The sequence below is a fragment of the Populus trichocarpa genome, chromosome 1 (assembly GCF_000002775.5).
Source record: "Populus trichocarpa isolate Nisqually-1 chromosome 1, P.trichocarpa_v4.1, whole genome shotgun sequence".
NCBI classification, from domain to species: domain Eukaryota; kingdom Viridiplantae; phylum Streptophyta; class Magnoliopsida; order Malpighiales; family Salicaceae; genus Populus; species Populus trichocarpa.
In genome coordinates this window covers 19,869,464-19,888,265 of record NC_037285.2, presented here as the reverse complement: position 1 = coordinate 19,888,265, position 18,802 = coordinate 19,869,464, and the positions used below count along the sequence as shown (strand labels likewise).

The 18,802-nt window shown below is 32.8% G+C and overlaps 1 protein-coding gene across 2 annotated transcripts; it reads right to left on the bottom strand.

The window, feature by feature from the left end:
* Positions 1–512: 512 nt before the first annotated feature.
* LOC7480055 (uncharacterized) lies at positions 513–12,485 on the bottom strand. 2 transcript variants are annotated; one of them, XM_002299879.4, is made up of 6 exons: positions 12,120–12,483; positions 11,502–11,623; positions 10,611–10,700; positions 9,837–9,889; positions 4,834–4,936; positions 513–761 (listed from the first exon to the last, which is right to left on the bottom strand). In XM_002299879.4, the coding sequence occupies exons 1-6, from the start codon at positions 12,367–12,369 to the stop codon at positions 639–641; spliced, it is 741 nt and encodes a 246-aa protein (XP_002299915.2). In that variant the 5' UTR covers positions 12,370–12,483; the 3' UTR covers positions 513–638. The 2 variants fall into 2 exon arrangements, with proteins under 2 accessions (XP_002299915.2, XP_024456469.1); XM_024600701.2 differs by lacking the exon at positions 4,834–4,936 and having other exon boundaries at positions 12,120–12,485.
* Between the last annotated feature and the right edge of the window lie 6,317 nt (positions 12,486–18,802).

The window sequence follows — 18,802 nt, the reverse complement described above, 5'->3', positions numbered from 1 at the left end:
TTGGAAATGCATTTTACGTTAGCTCACCTAGTACTCTTTATTCTGGATTATGCATACTTCAAGGCTGTGCTAGAAATGGAAAAAAATGCCTCCTGGTCCTTAAGCAATCACTTATAGACTAGGCCAATAGTGAAATAACACGTGGATGGATTCATACAATAATCACGAATAGTTCATTCATTTTTTATACAAGTGTCATGTCATTAATGGCTTAGCCTATCAGTAGCGAGTTGGTAGGCCAAGTCAACTACCAAACAATGTCTCAATAAGAGGAGGATGCCGGGCAATGATAGAAGCCTCAGTTGATGGAGACGCTACCAATGGTTAGATGATCATGCCAACACAAGCATGATAAAAAGGAGACTTGCCAGTGAGCATGTAGAACAAGGAATATGCAGATAGACGGTGCAATATTTGCATGGCATGTTAGGAGGAATAGAAGATGCTACACAGTATGGAAGGGGGGTGAGGATAAGAGAAACAAAGGTGTACACCTAGAGAGAAAAGGCGAGTGCAAAGAAGAGCCAAAAGATCCCCATTTCATGTTTATCATGCCATCATGGCACAAGTTTTAATACAAATGTTAAGAGGCAAGGTGCTCGATATAAATTCGATTTTACAAACAAGAAAGGTGTACTCTAGATAGTTGACTTACTATTTTCTTCCTCCGGAATCATTTGTGTAGAAGAATCAGTTGAGAATCCCAACTTTAGCATGACTTCTTCCAAACGACTTACATTTGTCAGGTAGAGAAAACCGACCTATAACATACAAAGTTTAAATTAAAGCATGCCAAGAACAGATTTCTCAAGTATAAATTAAAACAAGCCAAGAACATATTTCTCAATCATGAATAATGACTACAGGACATGGCAAGAAAATTGGATAAGAAATCAATCAGACAAGTAGGTAATAGGTAATCATCACATATGACTATACCAAATGGCTCAATAAAATATAAGCCAACTCCGCACCAACTTATAACAGTTTCTACATCAAGCATTTGGATGCCAAAATAATCAGATATTTTCCTGCCAACGTGATTATATATACCTCCTTTCCACAACAAAATTATGAATTTGACGCAGCGTATTGCAGAAGGATAGAATTAAGGGTTTTCAAGTCTCAAAGTTACAACCCAAATGTAGAGAAAATTCTGAACTTTAAGTTCTGAAGAGATTTCTGAATTCAATAGTATTAATCTTAATCTCTCCTATGAAAATAATACATGAAGTTGTTTATATAAGAACTTAAACCGGCCTAAGAGCTATTTAGGAAAAAACAAAACCAAACAAAACTCTAGCTCTAGCTCCTTAACTACGAAAATAAAATTAAAACTTAACCTAACCAGGAAATAAATTCCAACATAACTAGGAAAAATAAATATAATTCACAAGTGGATCACAATCAATCAATCATGGTCAATTATTGTTGATAATCGTTCATGGTCAATTGATCTTGGGCGATTATGATTGATTTTCAATCATGATCGATTATAGAGAGAAGAACTTGACGCGACTAGACTTTTTCTTAGGTTTTGCTTTGTCTATCCGATCCATAATTGAATCTACTAAACATTTCATATCAATCCACTCTACTTGTGAAAGACTTAACCTCAAGTCAATGCTCAAATTTGGATACAGTGATTCATCACCGTAATAAGGATATATATCATTAACATTGAAAGTCTTAGAATAACCATAGTTTCTAGTAAATTGATAATATAAGCATTGTGATTGATCTTACTTATTATCCTATAACCATACTTCTATTCCCTACACCTTGCTCTATATCCCTACTAGAAATCTCTCCTTGCATAGATATACAATCACTCTATCTCCTTTAAACGCTTTAGCACGATAATTTTATCAGCAACCTCCTCATATTTGGTGTTGGTTTGCTGCAACTTTAATCTCAACTGAGCATGTATAACTTGTGCATTATATCCATCATTTTAGTAGTAGTACTAATTCAGTGTTACAAGATCAAGTCCATGTTTAGGACACTGCATGCATATACACAATCTCGAATGGAGATTTGTATATAGCAATGTGTTTAGTGTTGTTGTATGCAAATTTTGCTTCTACCCATGCACAATCCCACTACTTAGGTTTGTCTCCACAAATGCTGCTAATTAAATTACTGCATGTCTGTTTTAGTGACTCTATATGTCCATCTGCTTGCGGTCTATGCTACTAAATTGTAAAGATGAATCATACATCCTCCACAAAGTTTGCCAAAAATGACTAAGGAACTTGTTGTGTCAATCAGAAACAAGGTAGTCCAAGTACAAAATCCATAGACAAGTTTGTTCATATATTTGTAAGAATAGACAGACATATAAACTTGTATTTTGTGTTTTCCCTTTGACAAATTAACAAATATAGCATCTTTGCACAAACTTACCAATATCTAATCTCAAATAAGGCCAATAACACCTCTCAATAACAACATTCATAGTTTTCTTTCGTTCTAAGTGACCAGTCAAGCCCCCTTTATGTATAACCCCGAATCATCTTCTCTTGTAATGAAAATCAAGGAATGCAAAGTTGATCACCTCTTATCAAGAACTCATGATGAATGTGGAAATCATCATGGGCAGGTTTTGACATTTCTCTCATATTTCACCAAAATCCTCATCATGCTCATTTAACAAGACTTTCAAACAATTGAATCCAACCTTATACACAATTCTACTCAAAGCATCATCAACTCTATTTTGGATTCTAACCTTATACACAATTCTGATTGGAAACCGTTGCATATTGAAGCAATATGATTAAACACAATTTTAAGCCCAATTATTTATTGTATTAACATTACTATATTATATTATGGTTTATTATACAAAGCCCATTAGGGTTAACTATCTTTTACTATATATATGTAACACATGCGTTATGAATGATAAAACAATCTTTTCCTCTTTCGTTCTCTCCTATTCTATTATGGTATCAAAGCCTAATTTTTGAAATCTATGAACCATTAATCTTTGCATAAAAAAAGTGATTTTCAGTAGCAATCTTTATTTTTTTTCCGTCTTCTTCATCTCATCTTACAACTACTATTTCAAGCCTATTGCATAACTGCACACACATAGCTACTTTAGAAAACATGTCTTCCACATCACAACCCATGACAAATCTCTCTTTAGCATTGCCACACTATCAATCCTAATGGTGTCAGTTTTATCTCTATCAACCTTAATTGAGTCAACAGTTGCAACCTCCAACATGCTCATTACCATCTCTTTTTGAAACTTATAAATAACAACTATATCTTTTGAAAAACTTAGGTTTAGCCCTTTCTAATTGGCCAATGATTATTTAAATTTGTACATGGCAGTCATCCTTATCCTGCCAAAACCATCATCACCGATAACACCATAGAAATCAATCTAGCCTATACTATATGGGTACAATAGGATCAACTACTCATAAGCACACTAATTATCTCCCTTTCTACTAAGGTATTGTCTTTCAATAATGGTTGTACCACATCTCATGCTGTTTGGAGCACTCTAACAGCGACACTAATCTCCCCCTTCGTAACATGCATTATGTCTATGCACTTTTCCTTGATTGAAATGCATCAGAAACCTAATGAAAATATCACAACATACTTACAACATGGAAAGGTTTATAGTGATGAACTTGTAGCTGTTGGTAAAGCTCTTGATCCTTCATATTTCAACATTTACCTATTCAAAGGGATTTGTTCAAAGTTTAAGGATTTTGTAACTACTCTTACGATTTAGATAGAACTAGTATCCTTCACTAAACTGCACTCTTTATCATTAAACCATGAGTTACCAATAGGAAAATTTTTAACCACCTTTCTATTCGGCAAGACAATGATACCAAGACCCTCTATCCAGTAGCTCACCTTGCCCGATCCATTGCACCCCAACATTTAGTTTTTAATAAACATTTTCCTTTGTCATCATCTTTTTTACATATATTGTACTACTTGTCCTATGGTCAAATCTAGTAGATCAACTTTACATCCTTAAGAACATGCAAGTACCGCTCCTCTAGATTTAATATTTTGTGATGATTAGGCACTTCCTCCACTTTCTTGATTAAATGGTATTGCTATTTTGTTATTTTTATGGATCATTTTGCTAAATTCATTTGGTTTTATCCTATACGTGTTAAATTAGAAGTTTATGACATTTTTATTAGAAGTTCTCAAACCGTGAGGTTACAACCTGAAACTATAGAGAATTCTGAACTCCAAGTTTTGAAGAAATTTCTAAAGTCAATAGTATATCTTAATCTCTTCTATGAAAATAATACATGAAACTATTTATATAAAAACTTAAACTGACCAATTGACCTATTTAAGAAAAACCAAAACCAAACAAAACTTTAACTTCTAACTAGGAAAATCAAATTAAAATTTTATAACCTAACTAGTGAATAAATTCTAACAGAACTAGGAAAAATAAATACAATTCACAACTGGATCAAGGTAGATCAATCATAGTTGATCATGATTGACGTCAATCATTGTCCATTATCAAGAGCACATTTTGATACCACCAATTTTTTTCTTGAGTTTTGCTTAGTCTACGTGGTCCATAATTTAGTTTACTAAATGTTCCACACCATAATTTATGCTAACCAAATTCATTCTTGAAGAAAACCATAGCAATAAAAGAAATTATAGTGCAAATACCATACACTAACATTTTGCTAAAAAGATTGCTAATGTTCTTTAAGCATTTCCATTTATAAAGACAATAGAGTCCAGAATTAACCAAATTGCATTCAAAGAGCATACTATATTATGCTTATATCCTATTAAAACCAGAAAATATGAGATACTGACTAATGTTTCCAGTGAAGATGCTCGGTTGTAAACTGCTACCCCAACACGTCTTTTTGTCCGTGTTTTAGTCGAACCTACATTCTTTCCCCAACGAAGAATAAGCCTACATTAAAAAGTTTCAAAAGGCCACGATCAATTACAATATTTTAAAAATCATACTTTAACCATGGAAGTTAAGGTACATGTCATCAAAGTTCACAACAAATAATTTAGCTTCAAGGAATTATGACAATTACTAGAAATGTATCAAGTTAACTAACATCTCTCATCACCCGCAACAAAAATATATGTTCACTAACAACCATTTCATGACAATAATAATTTTTGACCAGATAGCATGGATAAAAATTAGTATTCTCAAACCCTAAAGTTATAACTAGAAACCATAGAAAAATAGAGAACTAATATTTTTTTTAAAAATGAAATTCAATAATTTGATCAGGAGAAATAGTTTACAAGGTTATTTAAATACAAGAAAAATATTCTAATTAGTAAAATTCTAAATAAATTAAAATCATAATCTAAATAGGAAAAAAAATCAAAATACATGGAAAATAAAGAAAATCCCGAGCAGTAACTTCTAGGCCAAATTAGGGTATGTTCTTAAACTCAAATGAAGTTGTCTTTTAAATTTCTGGCAGAATTCAAGCCTGACCCAATGGCAGGATCCAAAGTTATGGTTATTTTTATATCCATTCACCATGTGATAAGCATAATAGCTTTTGATACGACATATAATGTGGATAAAAACTAAGGTTCTCAAGCCCTAAAGAAATAGTTAGAAACTAGACAAATAGAGAGAACTAATATTTTTCGCAAAAACAAATTTGAAATTCAATAATTTGATCTGAAAAAATAGTCTACAAGGTTATTTAAATACAAGAAAAATATCATAATTAGTAAAATCCTAATTCAATTAAAAGTCATAATTTAAATAGGAAAAAAAAAATCAAAATACAACATGAAAAATAAAGAAAATCACGAGTAGTAACTTCTAGGCTTAATTTGGATATGTTCCCGAACTCGTATAAAGCTGTATTTTATAGTCTATAGGTTTGACCCTGATCTACTGATCAGATCTAAAGTTATGGTTGCTTTTATATCCGTTAACAACAATTTGATAAGCAAAATAGCTTTAATTTGATAAGCAAAATAGCTTTTGACTTAACATATTGCGTGAATAAAAACTTTGATTCTCGAGCCCTGAGGTTACAACCAGAAATTATAGAGAAATAGAGAGAAAACTGATGTTTTTTGAAAAAATATTGAAATTCAGTAATTTGATCTGGAAAAATAGTCTATACAAATGACCAGTCAAGCCTTCTCCATACAAATCCCGAATCACCTTCTCACCTTCTCTTATAGTAAAGAACAAGGAATGCAAAGTTAATTACCTCTCATCAAGAATTCATCATGAATGTGAAAGTCACCAACATGCAGGACTCTAACACTTCTCTCATAACTTATCAAAATCCTTATCATGCTCATACAACTCTTTTAAACAATCAAACTTAATGAACTCTCTTTTTAAAGTAACAGCAAGGTTGTTCTTCTACTCAAAGCATCAACAACTCTATTATGAACTCCAACCTCGTACAAAATTCTAATTGAGAACTATTGCAAATAAGTTACCCATCTTACATGCATGTCATTATTGATTCTTTTCTGTCTGTGTAAAAATTTTAGTGCCTCATGATCAGAATACAACATAAACTCCTTGCATATCAGATATTGCTCCCACTTCTTCAGAGTTTGAAAAACAACATAGAACTCCTTATCATATGTGGAGCACCTCATTCTAGCATCACTCTTCTCCCTAAAGAATGCCACAAGTCTCTTTCACTAGGATAGTACACCACCAAGTCCAACACCACAATCATCACATTCGACCTCAAACAATTTGTTAAAATTCAAAAGTGCCAAAACCAAAGCACTACTTAATTTTTCTTTGATAAAAACAACGTTATTTTTTTGTCTCATCTCTCTAATCAAACTTTCCTTTCTTCATGCATTTAGTAATTGATGCAAATATGTTATTGAGCTTTCGTATGAAACGTCGATACAAGGTAGCCAATTCATGGAAACTACACACCTCACTAGCTGTTTTAGGGACTGACCAATTTTTAATAGCCCCGACCTTCTCCTCATTAACATGTATGTCATCTACACCAACAAAGAAGCCTAAAAAAAGTGGTTTATCCATCATAAAACTAAACTTTTCAAATTCACATATAGTATATTTCCTAATAAAACCTTCAACATTAAAAGTCTCACGTGGTCAATTTCAAAACTATTATAAATCAAAATATCATCAAAATATACAGCTACAAATTTGTTTATAAAAGGATGTAAAACCTTATTCATCAATCTCATGAAAGTGCTCGGCACGTTAGACAATCTAAAAGGCATAACCAGCCACTCGTACAATCCTTTATTTGTCTTGAACGCTTTTTTTAACTCATCCCCTAGCTGAAATTAGATCTAATGATATTCACTCCTCAAATCAATCTTTGCAAAAATTGTCGCTCCCTGTAACTAATCAGGCAGCATGTCATCTAACCGAGGAATCAAAAACTTGTAACCTACAATTATTTGGTTGATGACACAACTATCCACACACATATGCCAACTACTATCCTTCTTCGGGTCAACCTCATTAGGTTCACACTATTCACCCTTGTCTTATGAACTGATATTGTCCTTCGATCACATTAACCTATTTTTATCTCTTACAATCACTGAAATGGTGCCCTACCTCCCCACATTTAAAGCAATTGCCCATCATTGGCTTGGCGTAGGGGTTGCTTGGTTGGTTCTTATCAACTTACCTTCCCGAAGCTTTGTCAGGTTTAGCAATGTCTGGTCTTGTTGGAGGTTGTTTTGATGCTTGTATTCCCTTTCCCTTATCAATGGTACTAAATTTGTTTACTTCATTATACAACCTCTTAAGATGATCGAATTTTCCACTACCACTAGCCCTCTCTTTCATCAACATCTCAGCCTTTAATGTTATATTCCTTGCCTTAGCAAGTGTATACAACATTTGTACTTCAATCTAATCTCGGATTGTTGGTTTATGCCCCTTCAAAGATCTTGCCACCTATTGATTCTCCATCTATTAAAATGAATTACGTTCTACCAGCCTTTACAACTCAACAGTATATTTGGTGATGGATTTATTTTCTTGTGAACAATTTTGATGTTGTTTAAACAAGTATTGCTCGTAATCAAGTGAGAAATCTTTCATGCATCATCTGCCTCATAAATGTCCATGACATAACAGGTTGTCTCCCCTCTTTTAATCGTGTGTTCATTTAACGCTTCCACCAGGAAGAAGCTTTGCCTTTTATGTTATACAAGAATAGTTTCATCAACTTCTTTTCTGTGAACCTTTGTATTCCTTAACCGATCACATTCAGCGATCCAATCAAAGAACTCTTCTATGTCCAAATCTCCATTGAACATAGGAATTTTTACCTTTATTTGAAACTCGTTCACTCATTCTCTCATATTGTGGTGCTTTTCCTTGGAATGCCAAGGCCCTACAACCCTCATTGAGTTTGTTTTCACCTACACCCTCCTCCACATAGACAATTGGTTATCTAGGTGAATCCTTAGGAATAGATATGGGGATAGGCTTGCCCCGAGTTAAGTCTCCAAGCATGTTCCTCTCCTCTTCGCGATCTCTATTTGTGCCTCTCATTAAACAAACTAGATTTACCATGCTATTTGACATTATTGTTATTGTTTGCTCTAAACAATCTAGTTTCTGCTCTTGAACCTGCACAATACCCTAGATGACCTCCACTCCTGCATCGCGGGGTAGGTTACTACTATCTCCATCCATCAAACAGACCAACCTGCTCTAACTCCAATTGATGCGGTATATAGCATGGATAAAAACTAGAGTTCTCCAGCCCTAAGGTTATGGCCAGAAAATATAGAGAAAACTTTGATATATTATGAAAAGTTTGAAATTCAATAATTTGATTCGAAAAAAATAGTCTACGAAGTTGTTTAAATACAAGAAAAACATCTTAATTAGTAAAATCCTAATTAAATTAAAAGTTTTAATCTAAATAGAAAAAAATCCAAATACTACAAGGAAAATAAAGAAAATCTTGAACAGTAACTTGTAGGCTGAATTTGGGCATGTTCCCAACTCAGATGAATCTTTCTTCTAAACCTATTGGTAACAGAGCCTTTAGAATCAGTTGGCAAAATTTGAGTCTAATCCAACAGTCAGATATAAAGTTTTGACTATTTTATCAGGCTACGCATTTGATGTGTTCAGGCTTTTTTGCGGGTTTGGCCTTGTCTATCTAATCTATAAACATATTCGCAACACATTCCACTTCACTTTTCCACTTTTTTTAAGAAATAATAATTCATCATCTCCCAAAACTGTCACACCTAAATAAGATAATATGCTATATAAGTACAACCACTGCAATTATCAAATAAATATGTTTTTTAGTTTCATGAATCTCAATATATAGGTTTGCAATAGAAGTTACATCCATAAGAAGAATTGATCGGAATGACTCATAGGGATTTTGAATGGAAATATCTTATGATTCATTACCATGTAAACCAGATCCTTTCCTACTATTCAATTTTAGAAGTCTTATCCATTTTCATCTTCTGAAAGAGACTTGAAGTTCTCTATTGCTCAGCCAAATGCCAAGTAAACATTCTCCAACCAAGTCAGCCATTTCACTACAAAAGGTGCAACCTTACATGGAACATGTGCTCTTGGCATCAAAAATAGAAGGGTGCCCAAAATTCCAAGTAGAGTTCAACACCCACTTTTAGATCAAGGGATATAGGAAAGCACAAGAAGTCAAATTTAGAAGATCATACATGTCTGATTTATTTAACAAAAAATTAAGAACCATTGTCAACCGCTCTTTTTCTAGTTTTGATTTGAAGGAGAGCAAGCATGTAAGGGTTTATGTCAGCAGATAAAAACAGAATACATGAACAAAAATTATTCTACATACCTTTCTTCCTCTGATAGGTAATTATCATTAAGAAGCTTCTGGAGCAACGCGTCCTGATTGCAGGAATCAAATATATTAGAATTTGAGCTTGAGCAACCACAAAGAAATCACATAATAATGAATTGAAAAAAAGAAGAATAGGGGCATCATGCAACCCTTCATACAGGCCCAATGCCAGGAACGTCAAGGAGGAAAAAGAGAAATAAAACCAATAGTAAACTAAGTGAACATCAAACCATTTTAAATCCTTTATTGCCAAAAAAAACACTGCCAAGCTCCTAAAACTACAAAAGGGATCAGGAAGAAAAAACTTCAGAATAAAGTAGAATCCAAAACAGTACGAGAAAGAGATACTATTTCATACGAATCATAACCTTCAAGTCCTTTGCCACCATATACAACTTGCATACTCCATAAATGAAAATACAATTGGTTAGCATATTTTATTTTTCTTCTTATCAGATCATGAATACTAACTAAAGTTCACTGATGACAGCCAAGGCTGACCACCGTATCTGTAGAAGTTAGAATAATGAGGGATACAAAGGGTAGAAGATGAGAAGTTTGAGTTAAGTAAAATCTACTTTGTCGACCCCAAAAAATAGAAAAGAGGGATATCGGACAAGATTACAGATTTGTTACATGATTGGACAAGAAATAGCATATCTTACCCATAGAAAAATCTCCATATAAGAAATAAAAAAATTGTGAAGCAAAATTGAAAGAAAGAAAGAAAAGAAAAGAAAAGAGAATATTGTGTAGGAAATATTGTACCTGTGCTTCACAGCGTACAACTGCCATCACACGGTCATTATGTTCCTCAATACTCAATGGAGGAAACAAAAAGTGCCTACGAGCATATAGCTACATCATATAACAACCAATAGAGTCAGATGTATGCGAAGGTTAAATATACTGAAAAAACAGCAATTGTGTTAGAAAACGTAAAATATATCATGCACCTTGTAAGCATGTGTTCAGAAACAAGTCAGCTCATTTACATGAGTTATTAACCATGTAAATATAATATGCCTTCTCAGTTAATCATCTAAACAAGTCATTAACCACTATATCTGCTAATACGTTAAATGAGTTCATCATGCCTTAATGCCTAGTGATCTTGCCAACATCATGAGTTATTCTATTTTTATTTTTACCAACAGGTCAAGCCATTAATGTGTGATTCAGCGTTCTACCCACCAGCACAATAAACATAAAACTCGTATAATGCCAAAAGAAGGTGCAAGGCAACTCATTTACATAGATGCGTACAAAACAAGTGCCAGAAAAATAATAAAAACCTAAAAAAAATTAAACGATCTGAAATTCAAAAATAAAAGGGGAGTGATGAATACAAAATGTATCTGATTAGAATGCAAGGGTAATCTGAAAAACACCACCGTGAATCCATGAGCAGGATGCCATGCATCTGCAAACATTCTACCGTTCCATTTCTGATATAAGTAAGCATCATATAAAGCATTGATACAGAATTTTGCAAGCACAACACATCTCCATGTTTACCCTCCAAATTATGACTATCCTCTCACTATAACAAAATGTAAAATGCATATAATAACACACACTCAAACACCCAGCTAGGAATCTGAAGTATATAAAAGTCCAAAATGGTGATTAAATGAAACAAACAAAATTAGAACATACCTCGAATATACTATCACCAATATATGCCAAAGTCGCAGCATTAAACACTGATCGAGGCTTCTCCACTTTGGGCGGACTCGGCAGCCACCTCTCATATCCCAGATATGAATCATTCAATTGTTCTACAATTTCACATAAATTCCAATTAAAAAGTAAAAAAATCCCAATTGAAAAGGATAAAAATAAATGAATCCTTCATTTGATCATCGATACTAGTTAGGAATGACAAATCATTAATCTGCATTTAAGCAGTTAATAAGAAAATTTTCCAATGCAATATACACATAGAAGCATATTATATATGGGGTCCTTTATACAGGTTTCCATTAAATGCTCTATTGTCTACCATTTCCTTTCCTTGATTATTTATCTGGGCAAATAACCAAAGTATAAAAGAGAAGACCAAAATAACATAATCTTGGCAATCATAGAAAACCCATTAACACCAATAACAAGCAAGTTTTATTATTATTATTATTGGCTGAATTCTCCTTATCCATTAACCACAACACCATGAGAAACAAAAGCCCTCCATTTCTTACACGCATATATGATAAATAAGAGGCTAGAGGAACATGAGTAATGAGAGAGAGAAACAAATGTGAAACTGAGGAGTACCTTGAACAATAACAGTCGTGCGTTTGAGAAGCCCAGAAACTGTCTGAGCAGTTAAAGTGACAGTTGAGGAGGGAGCAGGAGCAGTACTTGTGGGAACAAAATTGTTGGGTTTAGGATTGAGGTTTTTGAAGGGGTTTTTCGGAGCATTGGGATTGTAAGAGAGTCTTTGTTGAGTGTCCACTGAAGCAGCTCTTACTCTTACTCTTCTAGATAACACATCCACATTCATGGATCCTACTGCTGTTGCCATTTGCTCCTTTGTTTTTTCGGTTTGGATAGGACAGAGGAGTGCTTGGCTGCTAGGTTCGGTCGGTTCTATTTGAGCCTTCTTCAAGTCGGTTTAATGGCTTTTTTTTCCATCCTTCAACTCTTACACATTAAACCTGATGGTTCCAAAATTAGGTCCTTATACTATTATGATCGTGTTAAAATTTGTCCCTCCCAAGCTCTTCGAAGAGTTCTTGTATATTTGGAATGAATTTAATTTAAATGTTTTAATAAAATTTCATATTTTGAATATTTTGAGTATCAAAAATTAAAATTCAAATGGAATTCAATAATTAAAAATAGTATAAAAATAAATCAGAGACTAATCCCCTTCAAATGAATTCAATTTAGAGATTTTAATAAAATCTCATTATTTTTAGTGTCAAGAACTGAATCTCAAATGAAATTCAATATTTAAAAATGATACAAAAATAAATTAGAGACCAACCCCTCTAATTTACTACACTAAAGAGGAGATATTGATGTTAAAACTAGCTTCTTCGAAATACTCATTTACCCATTTTTTTAGATACTTTTGAATAAATAAGATGAAGATGACAAGGATAATATAGAAAACAAAATTAATTAAACTCTAGCTCTTTCAAACATGTGAATTCAACTTATTTATCAATTGAATGTAATTAAACGCTATAATTGAATTTAATTAGAGTATAGAAGTGGTCTTAAACAACTTGTTAACTAGAATTAGTTGAGATCCTAAACAAATAAATTCTAAAATCATAAGATTTTTCAAACTATATAAAATAATTAGTAAAAAAGATATATACAATGTAAAAAGCTATAAACTTTGTGTACTATATTGTTATCAACAATAAAAATAATTATATTTACCTTGCAATTGAATTTATAAGGGAAAAAAACTACGAGGTTGAATAAACCGTGCAAGAAATACTTTTAAGAGGAAAAATAAATATTGTTTTTGTTTTTGTTTTTTTTTTTTTTTGTGTTATGGTTACCTTGATAAGTTTAAATTTGGTGAATGTTTGTTTTTGTGTTATAGTCTATTTTTCAAATTGTTTTTTACTTAAAATATCATTGTGAGAGGATTACGCCACATTAACTTAGTTAGATTAGCATAATGCAACTTCTTGACCTGACTGACGAACTTCAATATGAGCTTCGAGTCATGCAAAGCACAATAACCTAACTCAATATAAGGCAAATACAAAAGGAGTTGCAAGCCACAAGACAAGAAGAGCTCAATATAAAATTCTCAAATATTGATGCTCGTCTAGAGCTGATAGATGAGTCACGTTGAAATTAAAAATTCACACTAGAAACAACACAAGATATCAAAGCAGGAGAAGAAAAAGGAAGGTGTGATTCTCCAAGGGACGGGGTGCTAGTCGTGCCTCCAAACCTGTTGAGAGAAAAATTCTAGCCCTTATGAGTAATTGGATCATGTATCGTGAGTGAGCAAGCGAGCTTAAGGCCCCAACCCTACAATAAAAAGGTCATACATGTGCAGCATCGCGGTGATCGTTCTCTCAAATCGGGATCTTTGTAGTGATGGGGAAAGAACAAGGAATTCTTGTTTCCTATCAGTAAAAAGATGATAGAGTCGCCACCTAATATTTTTGTCACTAGGAACTCTAACTAGTATTAGAGTTTGGATAAGAGAACTAGTTGTGTATAAGAAAGACGTATCACTCCTAGTACACCTTACCTAGATAAGCTGCATTATTTATTTATGTGATATAAACTAAGATATTGTTGTGTTTTCTAACCATTGAACTGTCTAAGGTTTAAGAAAAATCATCCTCGGTAAGAAGGTCCATATCTTATTAGGATAAAGTCTAGCCATTATAGAGTAAAAACATATATATATATATATATATATATATATATATATCATTAATATGTCTTACATATAACTTCATAATCCTTGATATTAAGACAAACAAAATAATTTTTTTTGAATTTTTAAAATGTAGGCTAAGTTCTCATGGATTTTATAAACGGGCTATTAAATCCAAAAATATTTGCATAGATATCAACAAAACTATTTTCTTGATTTTTTTTTATATAAAGATGTTTTATTATGCCTTTTATTTTTTTTATTATTTATGCAAATTTAATTTTTTTTTATTTTTGAAAGACTTAGCTATATGCAATTTAAAATAAAATTGTATTTTTAAAGAAATATATTTTTTGTTGTTTTTGGGGATGAAAACTAATTTATTTAATACCAAAAAAGTGTCTCACGTGTAGGTTACAATTCCAACTATCAAATATAAGAGGGTAAAAAGTGTCGAATTCAAATTAATTGCAAAAAATTATCTTCTAAACATTTAAAAATTTATTCAAATTCTGCTAAGAGCATGTTTGGCAAAACATAAATAAAATTTAATTGTTACTAGTAAAAGAAAATATCACACCATAAAGCTTTGGTTCTCATCTCTTTTATTACAGATCTGTTTTTCTCTCTCCTCATCTGTTATTGTTATCGTTGTTATGAGGGCCTATGAGGAAGAGGCTGGTGATACTTATGGGTTTTACTGGTTATTGTTGTTATGGTTAGTTGCTACGTGGGCATAGGGGATGGTAAAGGCTTAAATGGGCTACCACAGTGGGACTGATCAATGGTATTTGGGTTGTTATTAGGTGGTGGTGTTTTGATTTTGGGAGGAGCTGTGAAGGAGACCTAAGGCTGGTGATGGATGGTAGTAGCTAGTTACTATTGGTCTTACTGTTACGGTGGTAGTATCGTGGTGGTCTTCGTGTGTTGTAAGGATGAGTTGTGGTTGTTATTGTTTATAATCGTGCACACAGGCCGTGGTGGTTGGAATGAGCTACGTTGTGCAGGTGATGTAGGAAGATCACCAATTCAGCTAATATGGGTGTGTTGACAATTATAGTGGTTGGTGGAGGAGCTCACAGATTCTTCATAGAGGAGAGGAAAACAAGTTGATCATTTTAGAGAAAAAGTAGCAACTTTTGCTCTCCTTTTTTTGGATTTAAATCCTTGTCTAAAACCTCAAAGATCAAATGTCAAAGAGAGTTCGTGAAAAAGCCAAAAAGCCTGAGAAATCCAAATGTCAGGAGGCGTACCCAAATGGAAAAACAAAAAAAGAAGATCAAGTTAAGGTCAAAACAAAATGAGGATGCCCCATCTAAGCAATTAAAAAAAGCAAGTCAAAGAAACACGATGAAATAAAAGAAAGACACTATGACAGTGATCCTGTCTTTAGAACCTTGAAATACTTTTTGAGCCTTCAAATCCTATTCTTTAATGGCTAAAATCAATAACCTGCATTACGTGCCTTTTAAAAAACTTTCTAATCAAGTAAGCAAACAACTTGGACCAATAAATGGCTTTATCAAAATGCAAAAAGAACATTTCCATAAAACTCATGACATCGCAAACAAAACAACTCATTATTATTCATGCTAACAACATAAATGCTAAAAAAAAGACAAATGTTTCCAAATAAAACTTTGATAATTACTCTAGCCTTTTGTTTTAAAGCCCACAAAAATAAAAGGTCACCTTATTATATACATTCACCAATTCCAACCTTGCTATGATAAAAGATTAAATTATCATTTTTCCTAAAGATTATACCCCTCGGGAATTGTAAGAAAATTCAAAACAATTTCTTAAAGCTTAAATCAGATGAATTTATGTCTTTAAATATGAAAAAAAAAATCATTTGAGCCACAAATAGCCCAACTTTGAGCTAACAAGTCTTCCTTAACCTTTACCTTGTCAATTCTTAACCAAAAAACATAAAAGTTGTATCTTAGCATTGAATGACATGTCCTAGGGTTAGAGAAACACTTTTAAAATTACATATCATGATTTTTTTTGCAACAATTAGACTTGAATGTATATAATCTTTGAAATTTATGAGTTGATTCCAAAGCAAGAAAGCAATTTTCAAACAAAAAAGTCATTGACCGAGTTTGCAAAGACTTTGACAGAAATAACATTGATACTTCTTATAAGTCATCTTTAAAAAGTTGAGGGGTAATGCAGTGGATCCTAAGAGGGATAACAAATACCATCTAGATCAGCTGGGGAGCAAATAAGTCATTATGATAACAATAATCAAATGATGATTCAATAAAATTCATCAAAGCTATGAATGACATTTGATAATGATAAGAGTTTCTTAATGAAAGGAGAGTGGGTAGCAGCTAGACAATGAAATGGAAGGAGGCTGAAGAGTCACTAGTCTATGAAGAAGGGATCATCATTAGAATAAAGCTTGGGTGTTAATGGAGAGGACTTACAGTAGAAAAGAGGTTGTGGGTCACCTTTTTTTGTGTGGTGGCTAGCGGCTAGGTATAAAGAAAATGGGTTAGGTTTTTGTGTGTGTGAGGGGAGAGAATATGAGAACAATTTTTTTTGTTTTTCTTTTTTTTTCTTTTGGCTAATGCTCTTCCCTAAAATTCTCTCCATTTTTTTGTGGTGCAAGCATTTATTTATAGGCAAAATAAACTTGTCATTTTTCTCCTAATTGATTGGTCCCCAAGCAACTAAAAAAATTTGGCCCCTCATTTTTCTTTTTGCTCTTTTGGTCCATTTATCCAAATATTTTTTGTTTTTTTATTTTTCTTATTTGTTTTATATTTTGATATATGCTTTTTAAAAGGTAATGTCAACGTCGACTCAATAAAATTGATCAATAATTTTGAAATGAGCGCGTTAAAAACCGAACGTGTTGAAAGTAAATTTTTGAATTTTTAATTTCTTTTGAAAAAACACTAAAAATGCCAAAAAAATAGTTCAAATACATCAAAACTATATTTTTTGGATTGTTTTTTGCTATTTTTTGGATTTTTTTTGAAATAAGTAAAAAAAATGGGTAAAAAATTAAGTAATGACAGTTACCCATCTCTTTACAATAATTACGATATAAAGTCTTGTATAGGACTTTAGAAAGTAAGTTTGTAAAGAAAAGGAAATTGTGTTGGGTATTCAAGCGTCAACTCTTTGCGTGAAAATATCCAGGACTTTTCATGAATGGTCTATGTTTGAGTGACCTGCCCATGGTTTGTGATCAGGTAACTTGCCTGTGGTGTGATAAATATCTAGGATTTCTCATTAATGGTCTGTGTTTAGGTGACCTACATGTGATTGATTTTCTTGGCGCTTCTTGATGGTAGGGTTGGACTTCCTGATGGCAGGATTAATTTTTTGGGTGCTTCTTGATTGTAGGGTTGACACTCGTTTTTCATGGTGGTAGGGTTGGACTTTCTAGTGACAGGGTTAATTTCTTGGTGTTTCCTGATTGTAGGGTTGGCACATGTCCTTCCTAGTGGCAGGGTTGTACTTTTTGATGGCAAGGTTAATTTCTTAGTGCTTCTTAATTGCAGGGTTAACATATGTCCTTTCTTATAGTAGGGTTGGACTTCATTGAGGATTTGTTTTCTAGAAATTTTTTGTAAAAACACTATGCAATGATTTGGGATCAAATGATATGTATGCATCTTTACCTAGTTGGAAATGTAGACCCCCTTTTCTTGCTATCTCTCTGTTGCTTGATGGATGAGGTTTGTAATTTTTTAGATGAGTTCTCTTGGTCTTTTGACTTTTCAACTCACATGGGTTTTACCCATGAGGCTAATGTGTTTGATCTCTTTGTCGCACAACCTGAACCTTTAGGCAATAAATGAAGCTCTACTTAGTTAACCATTCTTTGAGAAGTGACAATCTTTCTTAGCCATGAAATTGCCCCTTGGTTGGATGGCGCCCCCCAATTGTGGTATTTTTGCATCATTGCCTACTCTTTCTATTTTGATAGAGAAACATCGCTCTATTATTCTCACTTATTTAAACGAGTTTATCAAATCATCTATTGTTAATGACTGTTGCAAATTTTCCCAAACTGATACATTCATGTGATAACAATTTTTATGTATCATAGTCATCCTTTAAAAGGGTAAACCGGATTTTTAGCCATGAAGATGTCCCTTAAGTGCAACGTTACTCTCAACTGTTGTTGGAGTTCACCATACTTAAAACTTGAAAAATGTACCAAAAATGATTCAAACTAACTTTAAAGTTGAGTTTTAGTTGGCTGAATAATAATTCATAATTTAATTTGATGGAAACTATTTTGAATGTTCAATTGATCACAATGAATGAAAGCAAAGCTTACTGAACTTAAACATATGTGTTTAAGATGATGAAAGACCATCTTTGATAATGCTTTCACGATACTTGAAAAATATCCTTTACAAGTTCCCGTTGAGCTTAGTAAAATTTTTCTTTTAAAAGAACCCTGACTTGGATCACACCCTATATTAGAGAAAAGTAAGAGGATTTATAAAAGCAATTTAAACTTGAAATTTTTACACAAAATGATCCTTAATTATCAATAGAAAGATCAAAAGTGACCAAATAAAAATTTAGGGGCATATATAGATTAAAATATTCAAAAAAATTA

Coding starts and splice junctions, on each gene's coding strand:
- LOC7480055 (XM_002299879.4), bottom strand. CDS start 12,369: ATGGCAACAGCAGTAGGATCCATGAATGTGGATGTGTTATCTAGAAGA. Junction 10,701..11,501: donor TTGGTGATAGTATATTCGAG/GTATGTTCTAAT, acceptor TATATGATGTAG/CTATATGCTCGTAGGCACTT. Junction 4,937..9,836: donor TACCTATCAGAGGAAGAAAG/GTATGTAGAATA, acceptor TTTTTAATGTAG/GCTTATTCTTCGTTGGGGAA.